The sequence below is a fragment of the Halichoerus grypus genome, chromosome 15 (assembly GCF_964656455.1).
Source record: "Halichoerus grypus chromosome 15, mHalGry1.hap1.1, whole genome shotgun sequence".
NCBI lineage: Eukaryota > Metazoa > Chordata > Mammalia > Carnivora > Phocidae > Halichoerus > Halichoerus grypus.
Genome location: NC_135726.1, coordinates 55,335,806 through 55,362,189, shown reverse-complemented (window position 1 = coordinate 55,362,189; position 26,384 = coordinate 55,335,806). Strand labels below are relative to the sequence as shown.

The window sequence follows — 26,384 nt, the reverse complement described above, 5'->3', positions numbered from 1 at the left end:
CCCTCTCCCCTGCCTTCTCAGTCTCTCACCCAGCCCACCTGGGTCTCTGTGTCTCCATGTCTCTCTTTCTCTCCGTGGGGTCCCCAGAAGCAGACACATCACACATGCTCAGCGCCGCGTCCCCCATGAGCACGCTCTGCTCTGCCCCAGCAGCACTTCTATTACTGAGCCTAAAGGTCCAACACCAAGACAATGGGTTTTATACATTTTGGCTCAGACACACAATAGCACGCCCCACAGCCACTCCAAATGGCCAGGTGGTGGAAGATTTGCTGATCCCGGGAGAGACTTAGAATAAGCTGTCGGTGTTCAGGGAGGGGGAAACTGCCCCTCGACAAATGAGACAATGTAATTTAAAATTTGAGATCTGCAGGGAGTGGGAAAAACAAAAATGAACAACTGTCCCACATTTTTAAAAAGTCTGATGTCCGGGGCGCCTGGGTGGCTCAGTCGTTAAGCGTCTGCCTTCGGCTCAGGTCATGATCCCAGGGTTCTGGGATCAAGCCCTGCATCGGGCTCCCTGCTCCGCGGGAAGCCTGCTTCTCCCTCTCCCACTCCCCTGCTTGTGTTCCCTCTCTCGCTGTGTCTCTTTCTGTCAAAGAAATAAATAAAATCTTTAAAAAAAAAAAAAGTCTGATGTCCTGTATTTATTGTGCTTTTCAGTATTTTCCAGTTTTCCTAAAAGTGAGCATAAGATTTTTTTTGTAACCAGGGCAGAACAGTATAATAATATTTTAAAAGAATGAGGTGAAAAAAATGATAAGCTAAAGGCACCTTAAAGTCATAAAGATAACAACAACTCCCCAAGCGTCTCCTCCCCAGCTCTGCCTGCGCTGGGGTTCAGAGTCTACCCTGGGGCGCAGGAGGGGGAGGGGGACCAGCAGCTCAGAGCCAGAGACGCAGATCTGTGAAGAGGCAGAGGAGGCTGCCCGGTCCCTGGACAGATGCCTATCCCAGGAGGACCTGCGCAACCCATGGAACTTTCCAGACCCAGGTGCAGACTCTGGAGGGAGCTGGTTCTCCTGGGTAAGAGAGCTGAACCCGCAGGACAGGGGAGCAGTAGAGGAAAGGGGGGCAGGACTGGCACCAGGACTTTCGTGAGCTCACATACCTGGGCATACCTCGCCCATAGACACACACTCTCTCTCTTACGCACATACACACACACACAGAGTGTTCATCCCCATCCATCCCCAGGAATGATAAACTTGGACCCCCTCCCACACTTGCCAGAAATCACCTCCTCTGGGTGCCTCCTCTGCCCTGATCCCCTCCCCTACCTCTCCAGTTGGACTCCTTCCCAACCCCTCACTTCCCTCCAGGACCCTCTGAACCCCCCCTGACGGGGACAACTATCATGTCTCACTGGCCACGCTGTGTCCTGTCCTCAAACATCACCTGGAGGCCTAGAGCAGGGGGTCTCATGTGTCTTTGCCTCCTCCATGGAGCCAAGGCTTAGGGTGCACAGACAGTGGATCTCCGTATCTTAGGTGATGACGGATCCTCACCCACATTCACATGCACTCCACGGAATTTAGATGCTAAGTCAAAGACATGTGTAGACAGTCTTGGGGGATTTATCCACCCAGATATCAACTGAGTTCTCCCTCTGGGTTCTGCCCCATGCTCAGGGACGCTGTGATGTGGTGTCCAGTGTGAGATGCAGATCTATCTCCAGACTCTGATGACCCAGATGGGGATGAGATGAGGGGGCCCAGGAGGCTGGGGGAGCCCCAAGGGGCCGTCTGACCCAGATTGGGGAGGAGGGGACATCAAAGCTGAGAACTGAAGGCTGAGTAGAAGTGAGTTGACGGGGGGTGGGGGGGTGGGGCGGGGGATGGGGAGGAGGGAACAGGGATCTGTGTGCCAGAAACAGGGAACAACATGTGTGAAAGCCTGAAGTCAGGAGAGAGTGTGGTGTATCAAGAGAGCTGTCTATGTCTGGGGAACACAGTGTAGATACTGTCTTCTGATAAATGAATGCACAAATGCATGCATGAATGAATGACTGAATGGGGGGTTCATGGTGTAATGGGGTGGGGTGCGTATGATCCAAAAGGAGGCTAGATAAGTCATAAAAACCAGCTGTTCCTAAGAGTGTCTCATAAGCCATGTTGAGTTTGAACTTTATCCGTAGAGTGCTGGGGAGCCATGGAAGGTACCTAAGAGAACAGGATCACAACTGGGGCTTTATAAGGATCCACATAACTGTTCTATGAGGTTGGGTTGGAGACTGAGTGTCCAAGGAGGAAGCCAGGCTGGAAGGAGATGAGGAAGGAATGAACCAGGACAGGGGCTGAGGTGGGTAGGGAGGAGAAGACAGGCTGGGGAGCTAGCAACCCATGGCATGCTCACCAGTGTCCCTGGAGATCATTTCCTGGACAGTGTAAATCAATCTCTCTTCTCTCTCTCTCTCTCTCTCTCTCTCTCATGTATGTGTGTTCTATTTGTCTTCTTCAGCCGGTCTACTGGCCTGTGGGATATGCCAAGCCTCTGGCCAAATCTACATCAGCCCAGACTCACTCATAGGATTCAAGGGATTTCGGACCATCCTGATCCTCGAAAATGCCACCAAAGATGCTCATGAATACAGCTGGCACCGCGGTGCAAATGACACTGTGGATAATATGATTGTCAGCTACAAACCTCCCTCCAATTCCTGGCAGACGGGGCCCATGTCCAGTGGTCGGGAGAACGTGACCAAGATAGGTGACCTGGTGATCAGGAGATGTGCATTAAATGACACAGGGAATTACACCGTGAGGGTGGACACTGGCAATGGGACCCAGACAGCAACTGGCTGGCTCGACATTCAAGGTGAGTTGGCAGGTTGCCCATTTCCAGACCTGGGGGCTTTGGGAGTGAGGTCCCTGGGAGATCATACTGTCCAAGTCTCCTCCACCCCCAGGTGACTGTGGGAACCTCGGCAGATGGTAGTCTAGCTTCTCCTGCAGAGATGGGTCACTCGTTCCCTTCAAGGGCTCCAGTTTCACCATCAGGGTATCAGTTATGTTCTGCTGCATAACAAAGATCCACAAACAGCCACAAACAGCAGTTTCAAACAGCACCCATTTATTAGCACACATTCCTGTGCGTCAGAAGTCTGGGCGAGTGCTGTGCTCTGAGACTCACAAGGTGCTGAGTCGGGGCTGTGGTCTCATGTGTGGCTCTGTCCATGGGCATTTCACATCATGACTTTGCTTCTTCAAGGTCAGCTGAATTCTTTCTCTCTAGTCTGCTAAGAAGGAGTTTTATATGACATAAGGGTAACGATTGGAATGACAATCCATCACTTTTGCCGTATTGTATAGGTTAGAAGAAAGTCATGGGCTTCACCCACATTTGAGGGGTGGGGATTATACAGGCCGGAGATCATGGGGCCATCTTGGAATTCTGTCTACTACAGACAGCTCCTGGGGGCTCCACAGGGCTAGCGGGGAGAGTGTGTATTTGGAGACAGGAAGCCCTGTGTTTACGTCTGACTATGTATATGTTCCATGGCCCTGAGCCTTCATCTTCCCTCTGTGGTGTTCTGTTTCCTCATCTGTAGAATGGGGATAGTATCTACCACTGTCTGTTGTAAGGTTGGAGGGAGTATCTGTCAAGTGAATGGGACTCAGATAATGGGAGCAATTATTAATAGAGAGTCCAAATGCCACCTGTCACTCAATTCTACCCATGGCTCCTCCGTTGGGGGTGTTCTGGTTTTAGGTTCCGCGTCCAGAAACAACCATTAGGCCACATGCCTATCCCAAGAGCTCACCACTATTGCAGTGGATGCCACAATGACGACTCCACACATAGGATGGTGGGCTCAGGCTAGTTCCCACACCTCAACCACTCATGCCCATTCCCTACTTCTCTGTCCCTCACAGCTCTAGGGCTGCTCCCCTTCCAAGACCCCAGACCCCATACAACTCTTGCCTTCTCACCAACCTACACTGAAAGCCCCTTTGGAGAGGAGCAGAGCTTGGGGAGGCAGACCCCACCCCTAATGTCTTCTTCCTGCTTCCCCCAGAGGCAGAAGGCAAGCCAGGCATCTGGGCCAACGCCAGCTCTCTGGTAGAGGACATGGATGCTGTGGCTGCCATTTGCCACACCAATGCCACAACGGTCAAGTGGTATGTGGATTACACACTGGTGTCCAGCAATGACCGGATGACAATCTCCCCGGACCTCAAGACCCTCATCATCCACAGGGTCAGCCGCTATGACAGAACACTTCACTGCGAGATAGAAAGCATCCCAGAGATTTTTCAGAGAAGTGAAATTATCTCTCTGACTGTGGCCTGTGAGTGGTCTGGAGCCATGGGAGTAATGCTGGGGGTGGGCTCAGGGCCTTCCAAGGATGTAGCAATAAGACAGGCAGAACTGGAGAGAGGAAACACCATGAGCCAGCCCACAGCCAGCTGGATCTGGGTTTGAATCTTAGCTCTCTGGACTTAGAATCACCCTCACTGCACAGAACGATCTGCTATTTAAAACGGAGACCCTGGTTCTTACTCCTCAGATTAGAAATAGTGCGAAATTGTTCAGATCTGGCTTTTGTAAAGACGGGACTGCTTACAACTAATAGTTTCTTAAAAATGACATTCAACTTATTAAATATTCAAATCCCATGTTCCCTTGAGCCTTCAAATACATTGATCTTTTCATTCTGGTTTTCTAAATTTAGTAAAATCACCTTCACTTTTCTTCTTACTCAGACTGAACTGACTATACTCCCTTAAACAGACAGTTTGATTTTAAAGCGAAATGACACATTTCATGCATTCTCTTTTCTCCACGGTCCTTCGGCCTCCCCACAAGGCAAGTACACAATCCAGCCAGACCTCCCCAGAAATCTCAAACAGGTCTTGTAAATCGAAGACACTGACTTATAAATACAATGAACCTTGGATCTTTTCAATGTTCTGGGACTTCTCACATTGACCAAATTCTTTCACATCTTTCAACTGTGAAAAAGCACAAGTCTTGAATGGTTTTCACATCTAAATCTAGAACCACACGAAGTCTGTCAGGTTTCCTAACAAACATGCTCTGGCAATCATACAGAAAAAGTGGTCACAGAGCAGGCAGTTTCTGACCTCCATACACAGCTTACTGGCTGGAGGTTTGCAACCAAGAGCCAGGACCCAGGGCCTGCCTCTGCAGGGAGATTCCTCCCAGGCCATAGGGGGAATTCACTTAGTCCCTTTGTGGGTCAGTAGGGGACTATGAAATCCCTAATCCTCTCCTTGGGACCCCACTTCCCTCATCTATAAAATCGATCATATGGGTTGTTATGGGGATTAAGCAAATGTGTGAACCTATAAAGTGTTTAGAACAGAGCCCAACATGCAGGGGGCCTGATGTATTGCTTCTATTCCTATTTTATTGTGACATGAAGGGCAGTCATGGGGCTGACTCATAGCAGGTGCTTGATAATGAAGATGTTACAATTATAGTCATGTTGTGGGCAGAGCTGCCTTGCAAGTGCTGGGTCTAGGGGATACTTGGGGTGCAAAGTGGGGGCACCTCCTGGTCGGGGAGGACTATGTGTGGATTGACGGAAGGAGACAGGACCCCAAGGGGTCAGAAACATAGCTCCGGGTCTCCTGCCCTGTCTCTGCAGATGGGCCAGACAACGTGCAGCTGAGTTCCAGTCCCATTATCTCCAAAGGCGTCCTGTCTGCTAAGATCGGCTCCCAGGTAATGATGGAGTGTAGCGCCATTTCCAAACCCAGTCCCAAGTACCAGTGGATCCACAGTGGCTCCCTCCTGAGCTTCTCAGAGGCAAACGTCACTCTCCCAAGTCTGGCCTGGGAGCAGATGGGCAGATACAGATGCATCGTGGGGAACCCTGTGACCCAGCTGACCATGTACAGGGAATTCCAGATCCAGCCACCCCGTGAGTACAGCAGCCCACCTCCGGAGCTCATGCTCCCCAAATCTTCCCATCTCCATGCTTTTGCCTAGGCAGTACCCATCATCACGAATGCCATCTCTACCTTGCAATGCCATGCTCATGACGGTTGAGTAAAATCCACACCACCCGCCCCTGTCCTCTGAGGTCCAAGTCCAAAGCTGCCTCCTCTATGAAGCCCTCAGCGATCTCAGATCAGAACAAGGGTGAATCCCAGGGAGATTTGGTCAGCCAAGATTAACTGAGCACTTACTGTGTACCAGCTGCCTTTCTAATCTGTGTGACCCTCACAGTCTCCCTGCAGAGGAAGTGACTGTTGTGAATACCACCTCCATTTACAGATAAGAAAACCGAGCTGTGGGAGGTTGAGTGCTTTTTTCAAGGCTCCATTTCCAATGAACAGAGGAGGCAGGGTTTAAACTCTGGTAGTCCGACTGCACAGCCTACATCCTCAGCTGTTTTACTCAGTGGCCTCGAGACGAGAGAGTGGAAAGGCCAGAGGGGGAGGTTGTGCGGAGACAGCAGGGATCTGTTGTGGATGTGATGTTTGGAACCTGGCTTGAGAATGCATCTGTAAACGGGAAGAGCGCCTCTCTGAGCCTCAGTTTCCCTATCTGTAGTGTCAAGATATAAAGGGTCCCTATATGACAGGGCTTCTGGCAGAATTAAATCAGACAGTGCATGAGAAGCCATCAGCGTGGCTTGTCCCAGAGAAAGCCACAAACACAACGGAATGTGGGCTGGAGACATTTACTCTGATCACTCCTCACTATTTACTAAGCACCTGCTAGGGCACTAGACACAACCGACCAACTGTGAACGATTATGTACTGACTGATTCACACCTTTCTAACTCCACTGGACTGTGAGCTTCAGGAGGACAGAGGCTGGGAGAGCTGTTTGCTCACTACTTGTCCCTAGTGCCTAACACGGTGCCTGGTACATAGCTGGTGCTCAGTGAATACCTGTGCAATGACTTAATGACCCTGTGTAACCAACACCCCCGACCCTGTCACTCTCTACCCCCTCGAGTGGCTTTATTCTTTTTTCGGAGCACTTCCTGCTGCCTGCAATGATATTAGACATTTCTTTGCTTACTTGTCAACTGTCCACTTCCCAGCTGGAATGTCAGCCCCATGAGGGCAAGAAGTTTGTTTTGTTCACTGTTGAATTCCTAGCACTTGGAACATAGCAGATGCTGATAAATCTCTGAAGAACAGATGTGTGGGTGAGTGAAGGGTTGAGTGATGGTGCCCCTGACCCCCTTGTATCCTCTCCTTCAGAGCACATTCCTGTTGTGAACAGCGGTTTCTACATCTCAGGAGCCAAAGTGGTGTGGCTCATCGTGTTCATAGTCCTGGGCAGCATCTACCTCTGTGGAATCCTGATCTACGCCTTGATCAGCCATTTCTCCACCAGGTGCCTGTTGCCCTGGGTCGAGGGTGGGGTACTGGATGGGTCTCAAGAACACTTCCTTAAGAGGGGAAGGCAAAGCCGGGAGGGGAACAGACAAGCTAGGAATGGGATGTCAGGAATCATCTGGGGCAGACAGATAGGTCTCGGACCAGAAGCCAACGGCAGAGAGGGAGAGTGTAGAGGCAGTCACGCCCCTAAATAGAAATGGGGTTTCACTCAGCGACTTCTTTTCATCCCAGTTTCTTTGTGTTTATGATGTTGGTATGGAGGTCCACCTAGAGGAGCAGCCATGAGAATGAGCAGGGTGGGTGCCAAGCATCCAGCATGTGTCTGGGACATGGTAGTCACTAGTTACCAAGGGGAACTAGTTGGGGAAACAGGTAGTACAGTCCACTGCAGGGGAAGAGATTGGTCAGAGGGAGGATTCTAATCTGGGTTTCAATCTCAGCTCTCCCTCTGGCTGTCTGGGTGGCCTTCAGTAGATCACAATCCCCTCAGGTCCTCTTCACCCACATAGAGGATGTGAAGGGTAATATCTGCCCTGAAGGGAGATATGGGGGCTAGACACAATTCTTGGAGGATGAAGCAATTAGCAGCATTCTCGGTACTTCTCGGAATTTCTCAAGCTTAGCACTATCAATATTTGGGGCCAGATAATTATTGCAGGGGTCTAGGTTATTTTTTCTTCTACAGCCTGAAAGAAGCTATCTAGCCAGGCATAAACCCCTCCTCACAACCAGGAGTGAACCGAACATCTCCACTGCCCCATTCTCCTAAGAGGTGCCACATTCTCCTTGGTCTCAGCTCTCCAGTCTGGCATGCATGAGAGCAGGGGGCTGGGAGTCAGAGAGGCCAGGTTCAGAATTAGCCTCTGTCATTTTCTAGCTGTGTGACTTTAGGCAAGTATCTTCCCCTCTCTGAACTCCTGCTTCTTCATTCACAAAACAGGGTTAAAGTTTCTACTTTGTGTGACTGTTGAGAGGGTTCAATATAATTTCTATAAATCATTTACTCTAGTGTCTGGCATATAATAGGTGTGAAATAACTTACTATTATTATCACTAGTAATTAGGCCAGGTAGTGCCAGCTTCTTCCCCAGGTACACCCAGCCTCTTTTCCCTCCCCACATCTGCTGCCCCATGGCACCTTCCTCCAATGACCTTAAGACATCAGAAATGCTAAAACATATGGGGAATGTGGAGGACTCTCAGTGTAGAGGTTAAGCTCCCAGATTCATCCCCTGCTACTCCTGAGGTCCTTCACAAGGAGGGCTTGGAAAGAAGAAGCTGACTCCTCATCTCCCCAGGATTATCCTACATTCTCTGTTTCCTAAGGACCTGAAATATGACATCTTCCCTGACTTCTCCCCATAGGCAGCCCCGGTTACATGAGTGTCCACCTTAGACCATGAGGACAAGACCAGGTGGGCAAAAAGGTGAGGTGGGAGCAAGGGAGAAGGGCTGAGAGTCCCCAAAGAGATGGGCTAGGCTGGAGAGGGTCCAGGGTCTAGCTGGAAGAGACAGTCAAGAGAAGGAACCAGGGGTGCCTGGGTGGCTCAGTCGTTAAGCATCTGCCTTCGGCTCAGGTCATGATCCCAGTGTCCTGGGATGGAGCCCCACATCGGGCTCCCTGCTCAGCGGGAAGCCTGTTTCTCCCTCTCTCACTCCCCCTGCTTGTGTTCCCTCTCTCACTGTGTCTCTTTCTGTCAAATAAATAAATAAAATCTTAAAAAAAGAAAAAGAGAATGAGAGAGAGAGAAGGAACCAGCCCAGTCACACTGAGGTTGAGAGATGGAGGCTCCTGGAGGCAGTCTGGAGTCCTCACCTAGGACTGGGGGGGGGGGTTGGGGGGGGTGACATCAAGGGCAGAGTGGCCATTGGCTGCTCCATCTGTCAATCAGAACCAGCCAATGGGAAGTAGGCTGGGGCGGGTCATATGTGGAGCCCTGCGCTCTAATTGCGAGGCCTCTTCTCCACTAGGAAATGCGCTTCTGACTTCTCGTTTTCTTTAGCTTGACGCCCACGGCACCAGCAGAGAAGATGCAAAGATGACCATTGCCAGTGACGGGGAAACGGAACAACCTATAAATGCCCAACAACCAGGAATGGCTTAAATGGACACAGGACAGGTTGAGCTAGTCTGTGATGGTTAGAAACCACGCTGGAGAAAGGTGCTCACTGATGCAGGAAATGCTTACGACTCATTGTTAGAAATGCATAATGTAAAGCTGCACCTAGTAGGACCATCATTATGAAGAGGGGAGATTAACTAGCTGATATAATATGTACAGCATGTATGTATGTATTCTACAGTTGTATGTATACACACACATACTTATATATGTACACACATACATATATGTATATATGTACTTATATGTGTATGTATATGCACACACATATGTGTATATTTGTACATATACACACATATATGTGTGCACATACACATATGTACACACACCTGTACAAAAAATATGGAAAATGTTAACTATTAACAGTCTTATCTCTTAATTTCCTTCTTTGCACTTTACTGTATGTTCTAAAGTGTTTTTTTCTCACAAAATGTATGAACTGTTTTTATAATCAGAAAAAAAAAAAAAAGTTATGGGCCCAGCAGGCTTCCTTGTGCTGTTCTGCTCGACTAAAACCCAATGAAGTTAAAACACCCCCAGCAGGAAGAACCAGCTAGGGTTTTTAGCACCTCCTGCCCCGCTTCCCCCAGCTAAGTCTGAGCCGGTGCTCACACGGGCTGACCAGCGCTGTCTTCTGAATCATCTTCAACGTGTCCAGGCAGACTGAAAATAGGGGTGTGCGTGCTTATGCATCTCGGTGCCATTTCTATATGTTCTGCCCACGAACTTGCCTTTTTGCGTGGTCTCTGTGCTCACTTATTTAACCACTGTATCTATGTGTCAAAATGCATAGATTCACAGATATTTCCAAAACCACCTCATTTGAATGACAGAAAACCAAGGACATCCTGAGTTAACCATTGCATATACACATCAACAGAGGTGGACATTATACTATTTCTATATCTAAACCTGTATCTCCCCACCTTACAGTCTTAAGTAGATATGGCTGTTGAATTTTACCCAAAGCCTTTTCATTATTGTTGAAATTTTTTATTATTTTTTTGTCAAAGGTAGATTTACATACAGTAAAATGCACAAATCTTACATGTATGATTCAATGAGGTTTGATAAATACATACACTCATATAACTACTATCCCAATCAAGATACAGGATGTTTTCTGCACCCCAGAAAGTTTCCTTGTGCACCATTTAAAGTTATTCCCCAGCCACACACCCCCAAACAGAGGCAGCTGCTTTTGTGAATTTCTGTCCCAATAGATTAGTTTCATCTGTTCTTGAACTTCATCTAAGCGGAATTATAGAGTATATTCTTTTGTATCTGGCTTCTTTCACTCAACATGTTTTTGAAATTCATTCAGGTTCTTACATGTGCCAACTGTTCATTCTTTTATTTTGATGAATAGTATTCTGTTGTTTGGCTATAATACTTTGGTTATCCATTCACTTGTTGATGGGTATTTTGTTGTTGTTGTTGTTGTTATTGTTATTGTTGTTGTTGATGGGCATTTGAGTTGTTTCTACCTTTGGTTATTATGAATAATGCTGCTATAAATATTCATATACAAATGTTTGTGTGGACCTTTGCTTTCATTCTTCTTGAGTAAAAATTAGGGGTGGAATTTCTGGGTCATAGAGTGGGTATATTATGTTTAACTGTATACAAAACTGCCACACTGTTGTACAGAACACACAGTTGTACTATTTACATCCCACCAGAAATATACAAGTGTTCCAATTCCTCCACACCCTCTCAACATTTGGTGTGCTCAGGCTTTTTGATTTTAGCCTTTCTAACAGATCTGATAGGGCATCTCATTGTGATGAATTTTCATTTCCTTGATGTCCAGTGGTGTTGACCACCTTTCATGTACCTACTGGCCATTTGGATCTCTTCTTTTGTGAAATATATGATTGAGTCTTTTTTCCCATTTTAAAAATTAGGTTATTGTGTTATTAACTGGTAATAATTCTTTATATATTCTAAGTTCAAGCCTCTTTTCAGGGATATATATATATAGATATTTATATATATTTCTTCCAATTTATGGCTTGCCTTTTCATTTTCTTAGTCGTGTATTTTGATGAACAGAAGTTTTTAATGAAAAAAATATATATAATGCTTACTGTTGTGGATGTCCTACGAGAAATCTTTGCATACCCATAGATATTCTCTTAAATTTTCTTCTAGAACAATTCTGTCTGATAGAAAAATAGTGCAAGCCAAATATGTAATTTCAAAAATCTAGTAGCTATAATAAAAAAAGTGAAAAGAAACTTGTGAAATTACTTTGAATAATAGTGTATTTAACCCAATATATCTAAAATATTATCATTCCAGCAGGTAATCAATATTAAAAATTATTAATGAGATCTTTTATCTCTTTTTTTTTGCACAGTAAATGTACCATATATTTTAAAAAAAAAGAATTACTTATCTATTTGAGAGACAGAGAGCGAGAGCGCAAGCGGTGGGGAAGGAGCAGAGGGAGAGGGACAAGCAGACTCCCTACTGAGCAAGGCAGATGCAGGGCTCTATCCCAGGACCCTGAGATCGCAATCCTAGCCGAAACCAAGAGTCGGATGCTCTAAATGACTGAGCCACCCAGGTGCCCCTAGTGTAGCATGCCTTAAATGTCATGCGAAGCTAGTAGCTACCACACTGGGCAGCACAATTATAAAACCTTTATAGTTTTCACTTTTATGTTTATGATTCATCTCAGACTAATTTTTTGCATGTGACATGAGAAAGGGGTCAAGGTTCATTGTTTCCAAACCTTGACCCACTTATTCTACTGCCATGTGTTAAAAAGTCCCTCCTTGGGGCACCTGGGTGGCTCAGATGGTTAAGTGTCTGCCTTCAGCTCAGGTCATGATCCCAGGGTCCTGGGATCAAGCCCCGCATTCGGCTCCCTGCTCAGCGGGGAGCCTGCTTCTCCCCCTCCTTCTGCTTCTCCCCTTGCTCATGTTTTCTCTCTCTCTCTGTATCTCTGTGTCTCGAATGAATAAATTTAAAAATCTTTAAAAAAAAAATAAAAATAAGAAGTCCCTCCTTTCCCAATTGAATAGACTTGGACCTGTTCAATTAACTATATATACACACTCTATTTATGGACTCTATTCTGTCCCTTACCACAGTGTCTTGATTACTCTAGCTTTATAGTAAAGTCTTATTTCTCCAACTGTGCTCTTTTATCAGACTGTTTTTGCTGTTCTAGGTCCCTCACATTTCTATGTAAACTCTGGAACCAACTTGCCAATTTATGTGTGCATACATATGTATGTACTTACACGTTTGGGAACCTTCCTCATATGTTTGGTTTGTCTCTATGGGGAGAGATCATGTCCCACTGTTTGATTCCTTTCTGAACCCAGAAGTCTACCTCTTGAGCTTGGCTTTCAAGAACAGAGGCAGAGGAAGGCCTGGTGGGAGGGCGTTCCAGGAGGAGGCGTGTCAGCAGGCCAGAGTGAGGGCTGCTGCTGGAGCCCTCCAGAGTCAGGGAGACTTTGCTGCTCAAAGCGCAGGGATCCAGCATGTGGTCAGCATACGCTTTGTGCCAAGAGCTCTGACAGGATTTTCCTACTATAATTCTCACCACAAACTTGCAGTTAGGGCTTCTCATCCTTGTTTCACAGAGCAGGAAACTGAAGCATGGAAAGGTAGGGATTAGTCTGTCGCTTACTTAGTAAAGGGGCGGCGTGTGACTTTGCACTTGAAACTCTCTGTTTCCAAAGCCTATGTTCTTTCCACTGTACTTACAGCTCATCACCTGCAGGCCTTTTAATTCTACAGGAATCAGCCTCTGGCCTTTTCTTTGCCCCTCAGGGGCCAAGATCCCTCAATCCAGGGCTGGGTCTCAGCAGGCTCTCACTTGTGAATCTTGATCTCCGAGTACTCGATACCAGTAGCCACCTGTTCCTGCCAGCCCCAAGGCTCTGTCCCATGAAAGCTGAGGGATGCATAATGGAGCTCTTCTTCCTCCCATGAGGAGGGGGTAGCTGCATCTGGGGGAAGGCTGCTTGCCCAGGATTCAATCAGGGGACCCTGAGTGGAGGGAGAGAAAAGGGAGTCAGAGCAGATCGGTGGGGACAGGATAAGGCAGAGAGTACCTGGGAGGGAAGCCCATGAACTCATTCATCCATTCATCCCGTGCACATTTTTGTTGAATCTCCTCCATTCATACTGTCCTCAAATATTTAATACGTAGCACTTCATTTGGCGCTTGTGAATCTCATTAACTTCCCACAACAACCCCATCAGGAAGATGTTATTGTTGTCCTCATTTTATCACTATGAAAATGGAGGGTGAACCAAGGAAGTAGCATGCTCAAAATCCCTGGTGAAACTAGGGTCCAGTCCAAGGTCTTCCTGACCCCAAAGCCTGGTGTCCTACTGAGGCCCTCTGTGCACGAGGCCCTGAGCTGGACACTGTATATACTATAATGGACACAGCACACGTAGGCCCTGACCTCTGGCAACTTACTCTTTTTTTCCCCCTTGCAGCTTACTTTTTAACCCAGGGAGGAGGCAAGGAGTAAGTTAAACAAATAAATATCTAATTGTGAATTATTATATAATGGATGGGAACTGGGTGAGGGAGAGAGAATTACAAAGCCTTGATTCGGGTACAGCACCTGTCCTTAGGAAGCTCGCAGTTTCGTGGAAGGACACTCAGTCAAAGAAATTATGTCCCTGTGATACAGGCAGAAAAACAGCCCCTCAAAAATGCCCACGCCCTAATCCCCGGGGACCTATGAATATGTTACCTTATATGGCAAAAGGGACTTTGGGGATGGAATTAAATTAAGGATATTGAGATGGGGCGATTGCCCTGGATTATTTGGGTGTGGTCAATGTAATCACGGGGGTTTTTCTCTTTACAATGAAAGGAGGCAGAGAGGGATTTGAAGACTTCTGGCCTTGAAGACAGAGACCAAGGCCATCCAGCCTCCTCCAGAAGCTGAAAAAAGGCAAGAAATGCATTCTCCCCTGGAGCCTCCACACGGAATTCAGCCCCGCCTACCAACACCTTGACTTTAACCCAGTGAAACCCATTTTGGACTTGGCACCTCTGGAACTGTAAGATGATAAAATTATGCTGTTGGATGCCACTAAATGTGTAGGAGCTCATTACTGCAGAGCAGCTGGTGTGGCCCGGGGGGGGGGCATCTGTTTCTGTTGCCCCCTCAAAAAGAGAACACTTTAACAAAACAGTTCATGTTTTTGCTCCTCCGTTCTCTCTTGATTATTCAACATAAGATACACACACACAACCCCTTCCTGACACTGTAGTTATCGAGACCTCTGCTTAGTGAAATCTAAATGGTTCCTTTTCACTCCCCGCCTCTCTGGACTTTGCAACAGCAGGTGACCCTGTTGCATGTCTTCCCTAAATAAAAGGCTTTCTTTTCTTAACCACAAGATATTCATCAACTGCCCTGGCAGCCACTTTGCTGGTTGCTCTCCATTTCCTGACCCCTAAGTATGAGAGGGGCCCCAGACTCTGATTCTTCAACTTCACTTTGTGACCTTATTCACTCTATTGGCTTCATGTCATCTATAGGCTAGTGGCTCCCAAAGCCTTACCCACCAGTCCATTCCCTTTCTTGAACTGTGGACTTTGATCTGATGGTGTAGTTAAAATCCCCGTTCTCTTTTGTGTCCAAAACGCACACAAAACATATTCAAACTGAACTTCTCCTTTTCTCCCCCAAATCTCTTCCTCCTACAATCTTCTCAAGCATAATGATTGATGCCTCCATTCTTCTAGCTGCTCAGTGCAAAAATCTAGGAGTCATCCTGGACCCCTTTCTGTCACTCTTATCCCACCCTCAATCCATTAGCAATTCCCATTAGTTTTAACTTCAGACTTCATCTGGAATGCAATCATGCCCCACCCTCATGCCATCCTGGTTCTGGTCACCATCATCTCCTGCCCGGAATGTTCCTCCAGCCGCCTTTCTAACTTCCCTGCTACACACAGTCTCTTCTTACACACAGCAGGCAGAGGGATCTGTGAAAATGAAAGCTGGATCATGTCCTTCCTCTGCTCAAATATCTCCAGATGCCCACAGTGGACTACGTGTGCAGACATGATTTACACATACCCTGGCTTCTCCAAACTCATTTCCTGCCTGTTGGCACTTGCCTCCCTCTGTCTAATTACACAAACTTCCTGCTGGTCCTCCACTCACTGGTCTACATCCTGTTTCTGAGCATTTGCACCTGCTATTTCTTCTGCCCAGAGTGCTCTTTGGTCACAATAGATTGCGAAGTCTTGAGGCTCCTTCATGTCTTCGCTTAATCATCACTAACAAAAACCAAAAACCAACCTATGTAATGGCAGAGAATGTTTGCAAATCATATATCTGAAAAGATGTTAATATCCAGAATGTATAAAGAACTTCTACAACTCGGGGCGCCTGGGTGGCTCAGATGGTTAAGCATCTGCCTTCGGCTCAGGTTGTGGTCCCAGGGTCCTGGGATCGAGCCCCGCATCGGGCTCCCTGCTCGGCGGGGGGCCTGCTTCTCCCTCTCCCACTCCCCCTTCTTGTGTTCCCTCTCTTGCTGTATCTCTGTCAAATAAATAAATAAAATCTTTAAAAAAAAAGAACTTCTACAACTCAACAACAACAACAAAAACAAACAACCCAGTTTTTTAAGTGGGTAAAAAACCTTGAATTAGACATTTCTCCAAAGAAGATACACAAATAGCTAATAAGCCTATGCAAGACACTCTCCATTGCTAATCATTAGAGAAATGCAAATCAAAACTACAATGAGATATCATCTCACACCCATGAGGATGTCCACTATAAAAAGCAAAAAACAGGGGCACCTGATGGCTCAGTCGGTTAAGCATCTGCCTTCGGCTCAGGTCATGATCTCAGGATCCTGGGATCGAGCCCCGTGTCAGGCTCTGCACTCAACAGGAATCTGCTTCTCTCTCTCTCTCCCTCTGCCTCTCCTCCTCCACTAGTGCTCTCTCTCTCAAATAAATAAATAAAATCTTTTTTAAAAAGGCAAAAAAAAAAAAAGCAAGTGTTGGTGAGGATGTAGAAAAAAATGAACCCTTGTGTATTGTTGGTGGGAAAGTAAAATGGTGCAGCCACTGGGGAAGACAGTATGGTGGTTTCTCAAAAAAATTAAAATGAAAACTCCCATGATCCAGCAATTCCACTTACGAGTATTTATCAAAAAAAATTGAAAGGAGGCTCTCAAAAAGATATTTATATAGCTATGTTCATCGCAGCATTATTTACAATAGCTAGAGATGGAAGTAACCTTAATATCCATCAGTAGATGAATGGATAAAGAAAATGTGTTGTATACAAACAACAGGATATTATTCAGTCTTTAGAAAGAAGGACATCCTGGGGCACCTGGGTAGCTCAGTTGGTTGAGTGTCTGACTCTTGATTTCAGCTCAGGTCATGATCTCGGGGTCATGGGGTTGAACCTCGTATCGGGCTCCATGCTCAGTGGGGAGTATGCTTAAGATTCTCTCTCTCCCTCTTCCTCTGTCCCTCCCCCCTCTTGCATGCTCTTTCGCTCTCTCTCTCAAATAAAAAATAAATAAATCTTTAGAAAGAAAGACATCCTGTCACAGGCTACAACATGGATAAGCTTAGAGGACATAACGCTAAGTGAAATAAGCCAGTCACAAAAAGACAAAAACTGCATGATTCCACTTATGTGAGGTATCTAAAGTCATTGAACCTACAGAAACAGAAAATAGAGTGGTGGTTGCCAGGGGTTGGAGTGGCAGGGGAAGTGGGTAGTTGTTGTTCAATGGGTACTTATGGAATTTGTTTTGCAAGATGAAAATGTTCTGGAGCTCTGTCGTACAACTGTACATTTAAAGACGGCTGGGTGGCAAATTCACCACAATACATAAAGAGCAACAAAAATACGAGCCACCTCCCCAGCATTCCCAGTCTCTGTGCCCTGCATTTTCCCCAAAGTACATGTCTGTCCTTCACATTGTAGTCACTTACTTGCTGTTTGGTTGTTTGTTTGATTAGTTGGTTGTATCCCTCTGTCTGGACTAAACTTATTGAGCCCAAGATGAAATGTTTTTTCTTTTTTTGTTTTTAGGATTTTATTTATTTGACAGATAGAGAAAGCTAGAGAGCACAAGTGGGGGGAATGGCAGAGGGAAAGGGAGAAGCAGGGAGCGCGATGTGGGGCTCGATCCTAGGACCCTGGGATCGTGACCTGAACTGAAGGCAGATGCTTAACCCTCTGAGCCACCCAAGCTCCCCAAATTTCTTTTTCATAGATGAATCTTTGGCAGTTGAATGCCCGTCACTTGGCAGGTGCTCAGTAACATTTCCTGAACGAATTAATGAATGAAAGCATGCACGGTACTTTGCTCAAAATCCTCCAAAGGCTTCCAGTCACACTCTGAATATAAATGGATGAAAAGTGTAACATTTACATTGGAGCATGAAGGTTGAACAGGAATGAAGAAGTGGAAATGGGAGGGAAAAGCATTTGAGGAGAAAGGAACAGCCCATGCAAAGACCCAGAGACACAAATAACCTTGTTCAGAGGAGTGGATGGAGTAGAAAGTAAGAGTGACTTTCTGAACCATTTGGAGCTTGAGACCGAAGAAAACATGTGTGCCCCTAAAAAATGTTTTTGTATATTTTTAAAGGTTATTTTTTCACAACATTAAAATAATTGAAATATTACTGCAAACTTAAAGAGTGTATGTAATAAAACATTACTTTCAGTTTAAAGATTTTATTTATACCCAAACCAGAATTTTTGATAATTTTGCTTTTCTGGTTTTACTGGAAGCAAACGTAGAGAGGACGTTTTTTTAAAATCAACTTCTCTGCTTCTCTCATTTTTATTTGAGAATGCTGCCATGTTTGACAATTTCTCTAGACTCATTTATGATCTTAAATAATTTTTAACTAACCCTAGTCTACTGATCCTGTCATTGTTTAGGTTTTTTGTATTTTCCTCATCGTGGATTTTTTGCCTTAATTTTGATTTTTAAAATAGTATATTAAAACATTATTTATCTGGATTACTGAGATTTTTGAGCACCACCTTAAGTTTTGCATCTGGGACAAGTTCCTCCCTCACTCCACCCTAATCCTAGTCCTTTTGGAGAGGTAGGTGTGCTTGAGAGGTTGGAATATGCAGGGCTATAGGGTAAGGAGTTTGGACTCTATTCTCTGGGTGAGGGGTCCACAAACCATAGCCCATGGATCAAATACGGCCCACTGCCTGCGTCTGTAAAAAAGTTTTATTGGAACATATCTGTGCTCGTTCATTTACATATGGTCTGTGGCTGCTTTTACTCGACAACAACAGAGTTGAGTGCTTACAATAGACTGTAATGCCTGCAAAGCCAAAAATACCTATCTGGCCTTAGATTAGAAAAAGTTGCCAACCTCTGGTCTAGACAACAAAGGCAAGCAGTTCAAATGCAGAGGAACTGGATACTGTTGGTTTTTAGATGACTGCTTAGTGTAGGACAAGGGAGGTGAGAGGCAAGGAGGTGAGGGGGTCCAGGGAAAAGATTCTGAAGCTTTGGCAATGATGGGAGTCAAATGGGGGGGGCTGATGCTAGCTCTCCTTAAGAGGAAAAATAGACAAGACATGGTGAATTTGGGGCTGTAGGAGAAGAAAGGGAGGACAGAGAGAAGGTGACTCCTCCATGCCTGGCCTGAAAGAAAGAAGAGGGGGTGGTTGTGCTGTCACAAAGATGGGGAATCCTTAAGGAGGAGGAGGAGATAAGGAGAGCAACTTTGGCCATGCTGAACGGAGCAATCCTGGGGGCCATCCTGGGGGGAGGTGTCCAGGAAGGATGCTCAAAGGCAAGATGCCCAGGTCACTCACCTGAGAGACTGACCTTGTGACAACACTTGCACCTTCCATGCCCATATTCCTGATGCCAACTGCTGGCCTTGTGGCTTTCTTCCTGCAGGACCTCACTCTGAGAGAAGAGACCAGAGAGCCTTTCAGTCTGGACAGCTCAGGGTGCTGTAAGCAGACTAACTCCCTCCTCTGTTCTCTCTTAAGGGGCTGGAAGGGTGATGGAGGTAGGAGAACGGTGGTCCCGTTCTGGAGACCCCAGTGTTGAGAACGCAGGCTTCCCCATCCTGCACAGTGAGGCCAGAGTTCTGTGAAAGACTCACCCAGGTGCCATCGACTTCCTTCTTGCCCTTGCTTCAGGGTCTTGACCCATCCAGGTCCCTCCAATCTGTGCCCGCCTGCCCTTTCCACCCCAGGACAATCCCTCCAACCCCAGGGTCAGTGCTCACGTGATGATGATGATGGAGAGAAACAGGAAGAGCAGAGCCATAACACCTGCTCCCCCAGCTGCCCCCAGCATCCTCTCTGAAAAAGGCCATGCTTTTCCTGCAGACAGATTGGATTATTGGTCATTCCTCTCCAAGAACTCGGTACCTTCTCCCACTGCCTGTAGGCCCCCAGATTCCTGTTTTCCAGCCCCTCCGCCAGACTCCAAACAGGGGCACCTGGGTCTTGGGGAAGGGATTAGGGCCGGGTGAGGGAGGCATACGGGGGCGGGGGTGGGGGGCTGGATTGCAGCCTGTCTTTATTTAAAATGCAGGTATTTCGTTCATGGTAATATTTATTTTGCATTCATTTATATTTTAAAAAAACACTGCATTGCAGTATTACTTCTCATTACTAAGGTTTTTTGGCTTCTCCTTAAATTTTTGTGCTCATGGTGAGCATTTCACTTGCCTCACCTTCCTCCCTGCCCCACAAATCAAGGATCTGTGTCCCCGGACACACCTGTGCAGGCCCCGGCCCCTCTCTTTCAAGACCCACGTCCTTCCCCCTGGCTTCCCCTCCCAGCCTTCACCCCACCCTACCGCCCTGATCTGGCAGGAAGAGGACAGTGAGACTATAGGTGGCAGGGAATATCTTGGTCTCACAGGGGAGCACAGACCAGAGCTGAGCTCCCCGGTAAGGCTCAGGGGTTTCTGGGGGTCCTGGGGGTGGTGCTGTTGTTCTCCTCCAGCCCCCCCCCCACCACAGGTGCACTCACTCTGCAGGGAGAGCCTCAGGGAGACATGCTGGGAGCCCACCAGGTTCTGAGCTCGGCAGGTGAATTCCCCTTCATCTTTCTCCTGTACTTGAGGCAGCTCCAACACCCCAGGGTTCAAGGGATTTGAGGAGCACAGGGTCAGGCTCCCCCGGGCCCAGCTCAGCCTGGCAGGGGGGTTGCTGTTGACAACACAGACCAGGAGCAGGGACTGGTCCTTCAGGACTGAAAGAGACGAGCCGTTCTCCAGGGTTGTGGGTGCTGGAGAAAAAGAGACAGAGGGTTAGAGAGACAAAAAGGTGGAGAGAAAGCAGAAGGACTTGAAAACAGACTGGATGAGGGGACAGAGAAACAGAAGTAGGTTGAAGTGCAGGAAAAAGCATGCTTTTTTCCCCTTGTTGGTGGGAATGCACACTTGTCCACCCTCCATTCAGGACAACTGGCCACATATTTCAACTTGGAAAGAACATAAAAGCTCCATTTTGCTTTTAGGAGTTTATCCCACAGACATACATACACACAGTTGTGAAAGGAGACACAAGATTACTCATTGCAGCATTTTGGCTAATAGAATAAAATGAATGCTGTGATTTCCCATTAGGAGAAGACACACATAGAATCAGAATCCATCCACGGGATGGATCAACTCCACAGTCTAGGAGAAGATCGAGGGCAGTCTGTACTACTGATATCAGAGGACCCTCAGATCCCCTAGGCAAACACACCAAGGCTCAGAGCAGTCTATGGACACGGGTCACTTCCCAGGAGGGGACTGGGTATCTGAAGACAAATTCTGCTGTGCATTTTGAAAGTCTGTCTATGTGAATATATTACCTGTTCAGAAGTACATAAATAAGCAATTATTAGGGAGAATAAAAGATGGGCCAGGAGGAGTCATCAGGAGATGCATGACAAGGGACAGATCTGCTGGGTGCATGTTGCCCTGTTCTCTTCTCCTGATAATGGGGGGGGGGGGGGATAGAGTGCGGAAGGTGGGGGAGGAGGCGGCTGAAGGGGACTGCTGCTCACAGAGCCATGGAGGCTGGGGAGGGGGATAACCCCTGGGTTCACCCACAAGGGGGACCCAGCCCTGCCCTTGCTCCCCACACCCCAGGAGGAAGCTCCATCCTACCTGTGCCATTTCCTTGGGAGACAGTTACTGTCAAGTTCTGCGGAGAGTCTGGGACAGAAAGACATAGCGGATTCATGTTAATGGGGAAGGCTGGTGGACATTGGCCTTCTGTCCCCAGGAGCTGCATAAATGGGGAAAGAGTGGAGACAGGTGTTCTCCTAACCCTCCCCCAGCCTGGATTTTGGGACCAGCATTCAATGTCCCAGGCCCTGACCCCCCACCCCACTGCCCTCAGGACCCCATCAGGGACCCAGGGGGTCCTGGCCTGGCTCTCACAGGACACATTGAGGTGGATGGTCCTCATTGTGGTCACTCTGGCCCCAGGCAAGGTCACTTGACAGGTGAGGGGCATGCCATGGTCCTGGGGCCGTGGGATGAGGGTGAGCACCGAGGAAAGGTGGGTCCTGGGGTCCAGGGAGGTGAGGGCCACTGACGTCCAGGAGAAGATGGGGGGCGTGCCCCGCTCACAGGCCCAGGGCACAGAGCAGGTCAGGTTCCCGGGGCGGCCAGACTCCAGGGTCCCTGGGATGAGGATGTCAGGTGTGTGGGTCAAGGCTGTGAGGAGATGGGGAGACACGAGAATCAGAAGGAGGGTCAAGGGGAGGCCCCGAGAGAAGTCTCAGGGTTTGGTTCAGCTCCTGCCTCTGAGTCCTGACATGGGTTACCCCCAATCCCTCCCAGGAGGGGAGTTCCATCCCAGCCCTGCGCTGGGACCCCCATCCTTCCCCTGTGGCCTCACCTGGAGTCTGCTCCTTACCCGTCACACGCACGGAGAGCTGGTTCTGTCCGTAATTGTAGTTCACATAAGGCCCTCTCTCCACCCTAAAGAAGTATGTCCCCGAGTCCCTTCTCTGTGCATCTCTGATGTCCAGGGAGCAGTTGTAGGCCCAGGGGTCCCCAAGGAGGTAGAATCGGCCCTGGGTCTCCTCCTGCACTTTACGACCTGGGTTGTTTGTGGCCACTGGAGCATCCTGGTGTACATTGGCCCCTTCCCGGAACCAGTAGCCGAGAGCTGAGGTAAAGTCAGACCCTTGGTCCTGGGGGTGCAAGAAGCTGCAGGGCACGAGCACACATAGGCCCTCCTGCACGGCCACCAAGCCGCGCACTTGCAGGCTGTAATGCCCCTGGACCCTCCTCTCAGACCACCTCTGGCCATCAGCCCCCTCCCTCCTCCAGAGCAGGGCCAATAGCAGCAGGAGCATGTCCGGGCTTGGCAGTGCCAGGGTCCCCAGGGTGTCTGTTTCTCAGGGTTGGTCTCTCAGGAACTAAAAGTTGCAAGATTCAGAGGAAGCCCCGACAGGAAGATGCAAGTGATGTCAGAACAGTGACCCTCCTTAGAGGAGGAACCTCACACCCAGATGCTGTCAGGGCCAGGACAGCCATTGGGCATCAGCCATCTGCCACCACATGTCCACTCCTGGGGACCCTAGAGGCCAGAGAGGGTGAGAGCCCTCAGGGAGCTAAATTCACCCCCTGTGCAGGGCTCGAGCCCCATCGCCCACCTCCCTGCTGATACAGCCTCCCTCTGGAGTTGTTTTCTGCAAACTGAAAACGGGTCCCTTCTGGCCAGACCCCCTGAATCGCAGGCTGTACATGTCTGTGGAAGTCACAGGGATACAAGAGATGGGGGAGGCCAGGGCTGGGAGTGTGAGGAGGCCAACTGTTTTCCCTCCCTTGGCATCCACACAGTGGGCATCCCCTCCCTGCTCATGAGGTCACACACTAGCCCCGGCCACTGACCCAAGAGTCACTGTCCAGTGGGGAGACAGCAAGTGTCCAGCGCCTGGAGCTCCCTGTGACAGGGGGCAGAGGCAGAGTGAGGGGCTGCTGTCCCCCCAGGTTGGAGGTTGTTACAGAAAGCTTGGGCAGAGGGGACACTCAGGCCGTGCAAACGAAGACTCCAAGGATGTTGAGGGGAACCCCACTCAAAGGAGAGGGAACCTGAGGCTGTTATTGTAAGCGGGGTTGGTATGCGAGAAGTGCAGAAGAGAAGGGGCAGATTTCGAAAGGGATAGAAATGTCCGCTTTCCCCCTTCGTCGTGGCCATCTGGCACCAGGATGATTTCTTCACCGCTGGTATCTCACGGGGCCATGCTTCTCTTCATTGCTCCAGAGCATGCAGGGTCTGGCAACCTCTGGGGCTTTGCCAATGCAGGGTCTGCTCCCAGGAGTCGGGTGTGCAGGGGACACGGAGTGAGGAACACCAGCTAGGTGTCATCCACCCTCAAGATGGTAGGGATTTTGTGAGAGAAGAGATGTGCCCTTGAATTCACAGAAGGTTAGTTTTTTGTTTTGTTTTGTTTTGTTTTTGATTTTATTTATTTATTTGACAGAGAGAGACATAGCGAGAGAAGGAACACAAGCAGTGGGGGAGTGGGAGAGGGAGAAGCAGGCTTCCTGCCGAGCAGGGAGCCCGATGCAGGGCTCGATCCCAGGACCCTGGGATCATGACCTGAGCCGAAGGCAGACGCTTAACGACTAAGCCACCCAGGCGCCCCCAGAAGGTTAGTTTTAACTATGTGTCTGGGGGTTGGGAGAAGGTTCTGGGAATCCTGGTAGGTGGTACCCTCTTCTACCGATGTTGGTTCTTTTGACACATTTTTTGGGGGGGAAATATAAGATACACACAAAGAAGGATGCCCACAAAAACAACTCAGTGATTCATCACAGTATAGAAATAGAGCATTGCAGGCATCTTGGACCTCCCCCCTGGGTCCCCATCCCTATTGCACACCCCACTCCCCCCAAAGGAGCCCCGAGAGTCACTTTAATGCTAATTGTTCCCTTGCTTTTCTTCATAGTTTTATCACCCAAGCATGCTGCCTTTAATACTTTGGCCTTGTACGTGTTTTTCTTAAGACTTTGTATGCATAGAAAAAATTACACTCTGTTTTCTTCTATTTAACTTCATGAATCTGCCCATCCCATATTACCCCTTCCCAGAACCATTACCCATCACGAAGGGTACAGTCAGCGCTGGGGTCACTGAGAAGGGAAGGGGCAGGATTTGAGAATGCATATGCACTCCCACACCATCAACAATTCCTGCATTTGCAGCTGTGTGTCCCCCCTGCAGCCCCATCCCCCTCCCTGGCCCCCTGTCCTGGAAAACCCATTCTCTCCCAGCAGGGTCAATTGGAGCATCTCTGGGGTCAAAAGGGCTGGGCCATGCACAGTCTGTTTCCGTGGTCCCCAGTTTGTAAAAAAAAAAAAAAAAAGAATGAGGAGAGACAACACAGGGAAGCCACAGAGAATCTAGCTGTATGCAAAAGAGAAATATAACCCACAGGCCGTCAGCGCTGGGAGGCCTTCTAGCCCCACTTTTCCGACTTTCAAAAGACACTGAAGTCCAGAGTGGGCAAATGAATTGCTCAAATCATACAGGTGCCCTGTCTTATGCACCACTGTCTACACAGGGACCCCCTTCATCAATCTTTGTCAGCCCAGGATTCATTGAGCTGGGAGTTGGGTAGCTTATGTTAATCTGACAGGGAAGAATTATTAACTCTTCCCATGGGGTGAGAGAGGAAATTTCATTCATTCATTCAACAACCATCTACATTGTGTCTTCAGGTTTCCAGTAAGGGGGTGAGTATGAAAGATCTAGCCCTTTTCTTTGAGGGGAGCAATATCTGGTTGAGAGACAGATTATCTGACAATTCCAATGACATAGGGTAGATGATTGGGAGGGGAGAGGCACAGGCTGGGGATGCGTGGGGCTCTTGCTCTTCTGGACTGCAAGGTGAGTTCTGCAAGGTGAGTTCTCAGGGACAAGTAGACATGGTAGGGAGTTTCAGGCAACTCAAGGGATGTGAATTCCACAGGTGATCTTGGTACCCTGAGAATTTCTGGACTCTCAGGTATTGTGTTCTCAATCCCACTCAGTCTTCCACTGTGCTGGAAATCTTCCTCCAGGTACCAAGTTTTGTGCTGTGTGACCAACATCACCTCTGCCCCAGCAGCGGTGGGGCCACCACCCATAGGGGGCGCTTTCTCTGCGCAGGATCCCTCCGAAAACGCGATGGTGCTGTCCGTGGTGCTGATTCAGAGGGCAAGGCTGACATCCGATCACACAGAACAGGGATCCTAGGTCTGGAGTCAGGGCAGTCAGCCTGTCCGATGTCCTGGGGAGGGCTCGGCTCTACCTGGGAGGGGAAACTCAGGGGAAAGAGAAGACCTGAGTCTCTCTTCCTTATCCTTCTATCCACCCTCAGAAATGTCCTACGGATAATGCCAGGCTATTGTCACTGGTCCAAGCGCAGGGAAAAATGAAGATTCTGTGTTGCCCTTTTACATATCTGGTTCCATTTCATTTTCTGAACATCCCTGACAGAGAGGGGTAATCCCCCTAGAGAAGGCAGCCAACACTTAAGACAGATGAGTAGCTGTAGGAACTAGCCTCCAAGGACAACCCCCAAACAACCCCACCCCTCCTTTATACAAACATGAAGCTCCTCTCATTAGGAAATAGAGTTTATTATTATCTCCTCCTCTTGAATCAAGGTTGGGCCCACGACTGCTTTGATCAACAGAATGTGGAGGACAAGTTGTTCCAAGACTCATACATTAAGAAGTCCTGGTAGTTTCCACTCCTGCCTTGCAGATTCCTGGGCATCTGTGTAAGCAATCCGGGGACCCTGATGGAGAGAAAGGCTACATAGAGGAACCCTGAGGGTCAGACACCCAGCCCCAAAATCTCAGCCACCATCTCAACCTCAACATGACTGCCTGAAAGACACGAAAGCAAGCTAGCAGTGCAACTGCCCGGCTGGGCTCTGGCCAATTTATAGCACCAGCACTGT

At 48.2% G+C, this 26,384-nt stretch overlaps 2 protein-coding genes across 3 annotated transcripts; one reads left to right on the top strand and one right to left on the bottom strand.

Annotated features, from left to right (window-relative positions):
• Positions 1-974: 974 nt before the first annotated feature.
• Positions 975-8,725, top strand: CEACAM18 (CEA cell adhesion molecule 18). The gene is made up of 6 exons (XM_036104042.1): positions 975-1,026; positions 2,461-2,817; positions 4,019-4,291; positions 5,615-5,911; positions 7,195-7,324; positions 8,695-8,725. Exons 1-6 carry the CDS (start codon positions 975-977, stop codon positions 8,723-8,725), a joined length of 1,140 nt encoding a protein of 379 aa, XP_035959935.1.
• A 1,698-nt stretch (positions 8,726-10,423) lies between these two features.
• On the bottom strand, positions 10,424-22,832 carry LOC118543256 (sialic acid-binding Ig-like lectin 8). 2 transcript variants are annotated; one of them, XM_036104117.2, is made up of 7 exons: positions 22,340-22,832; positions 21,859-22,137; positions 21,583-21,630; positions 20,454-20,711; positions 19,699-19,795; positions 19,274-19,370; positions 10,424-13,460 (listed from the first exon to the last, which is right to left on the bottom strand). In XM_036104117.2, the coding sequence occupies exons 1-7, from the start codon at positions 22,782-22,784 to the stop codon at positions 13,284-13,286; spliced, it is 1,401 nt and encodes a 466-aa protein (XP_035960010.1). In that variant the 5' UTR covers positions 22,785-22,832; the 3' UTR covers positions 10,424-13,283. The 2 variants fall into 2 exon arrangements, with proteins under 2 accessions (XP_035960010.1, XP_035960011.1); XM_036104118.2 differs by having other exon boundaries at positions 13,355-13,460; positions 19,287-19,370.
• Between the last annotated feature and the right edge of the window lie 3,552 nt (positions 22,833-26,384).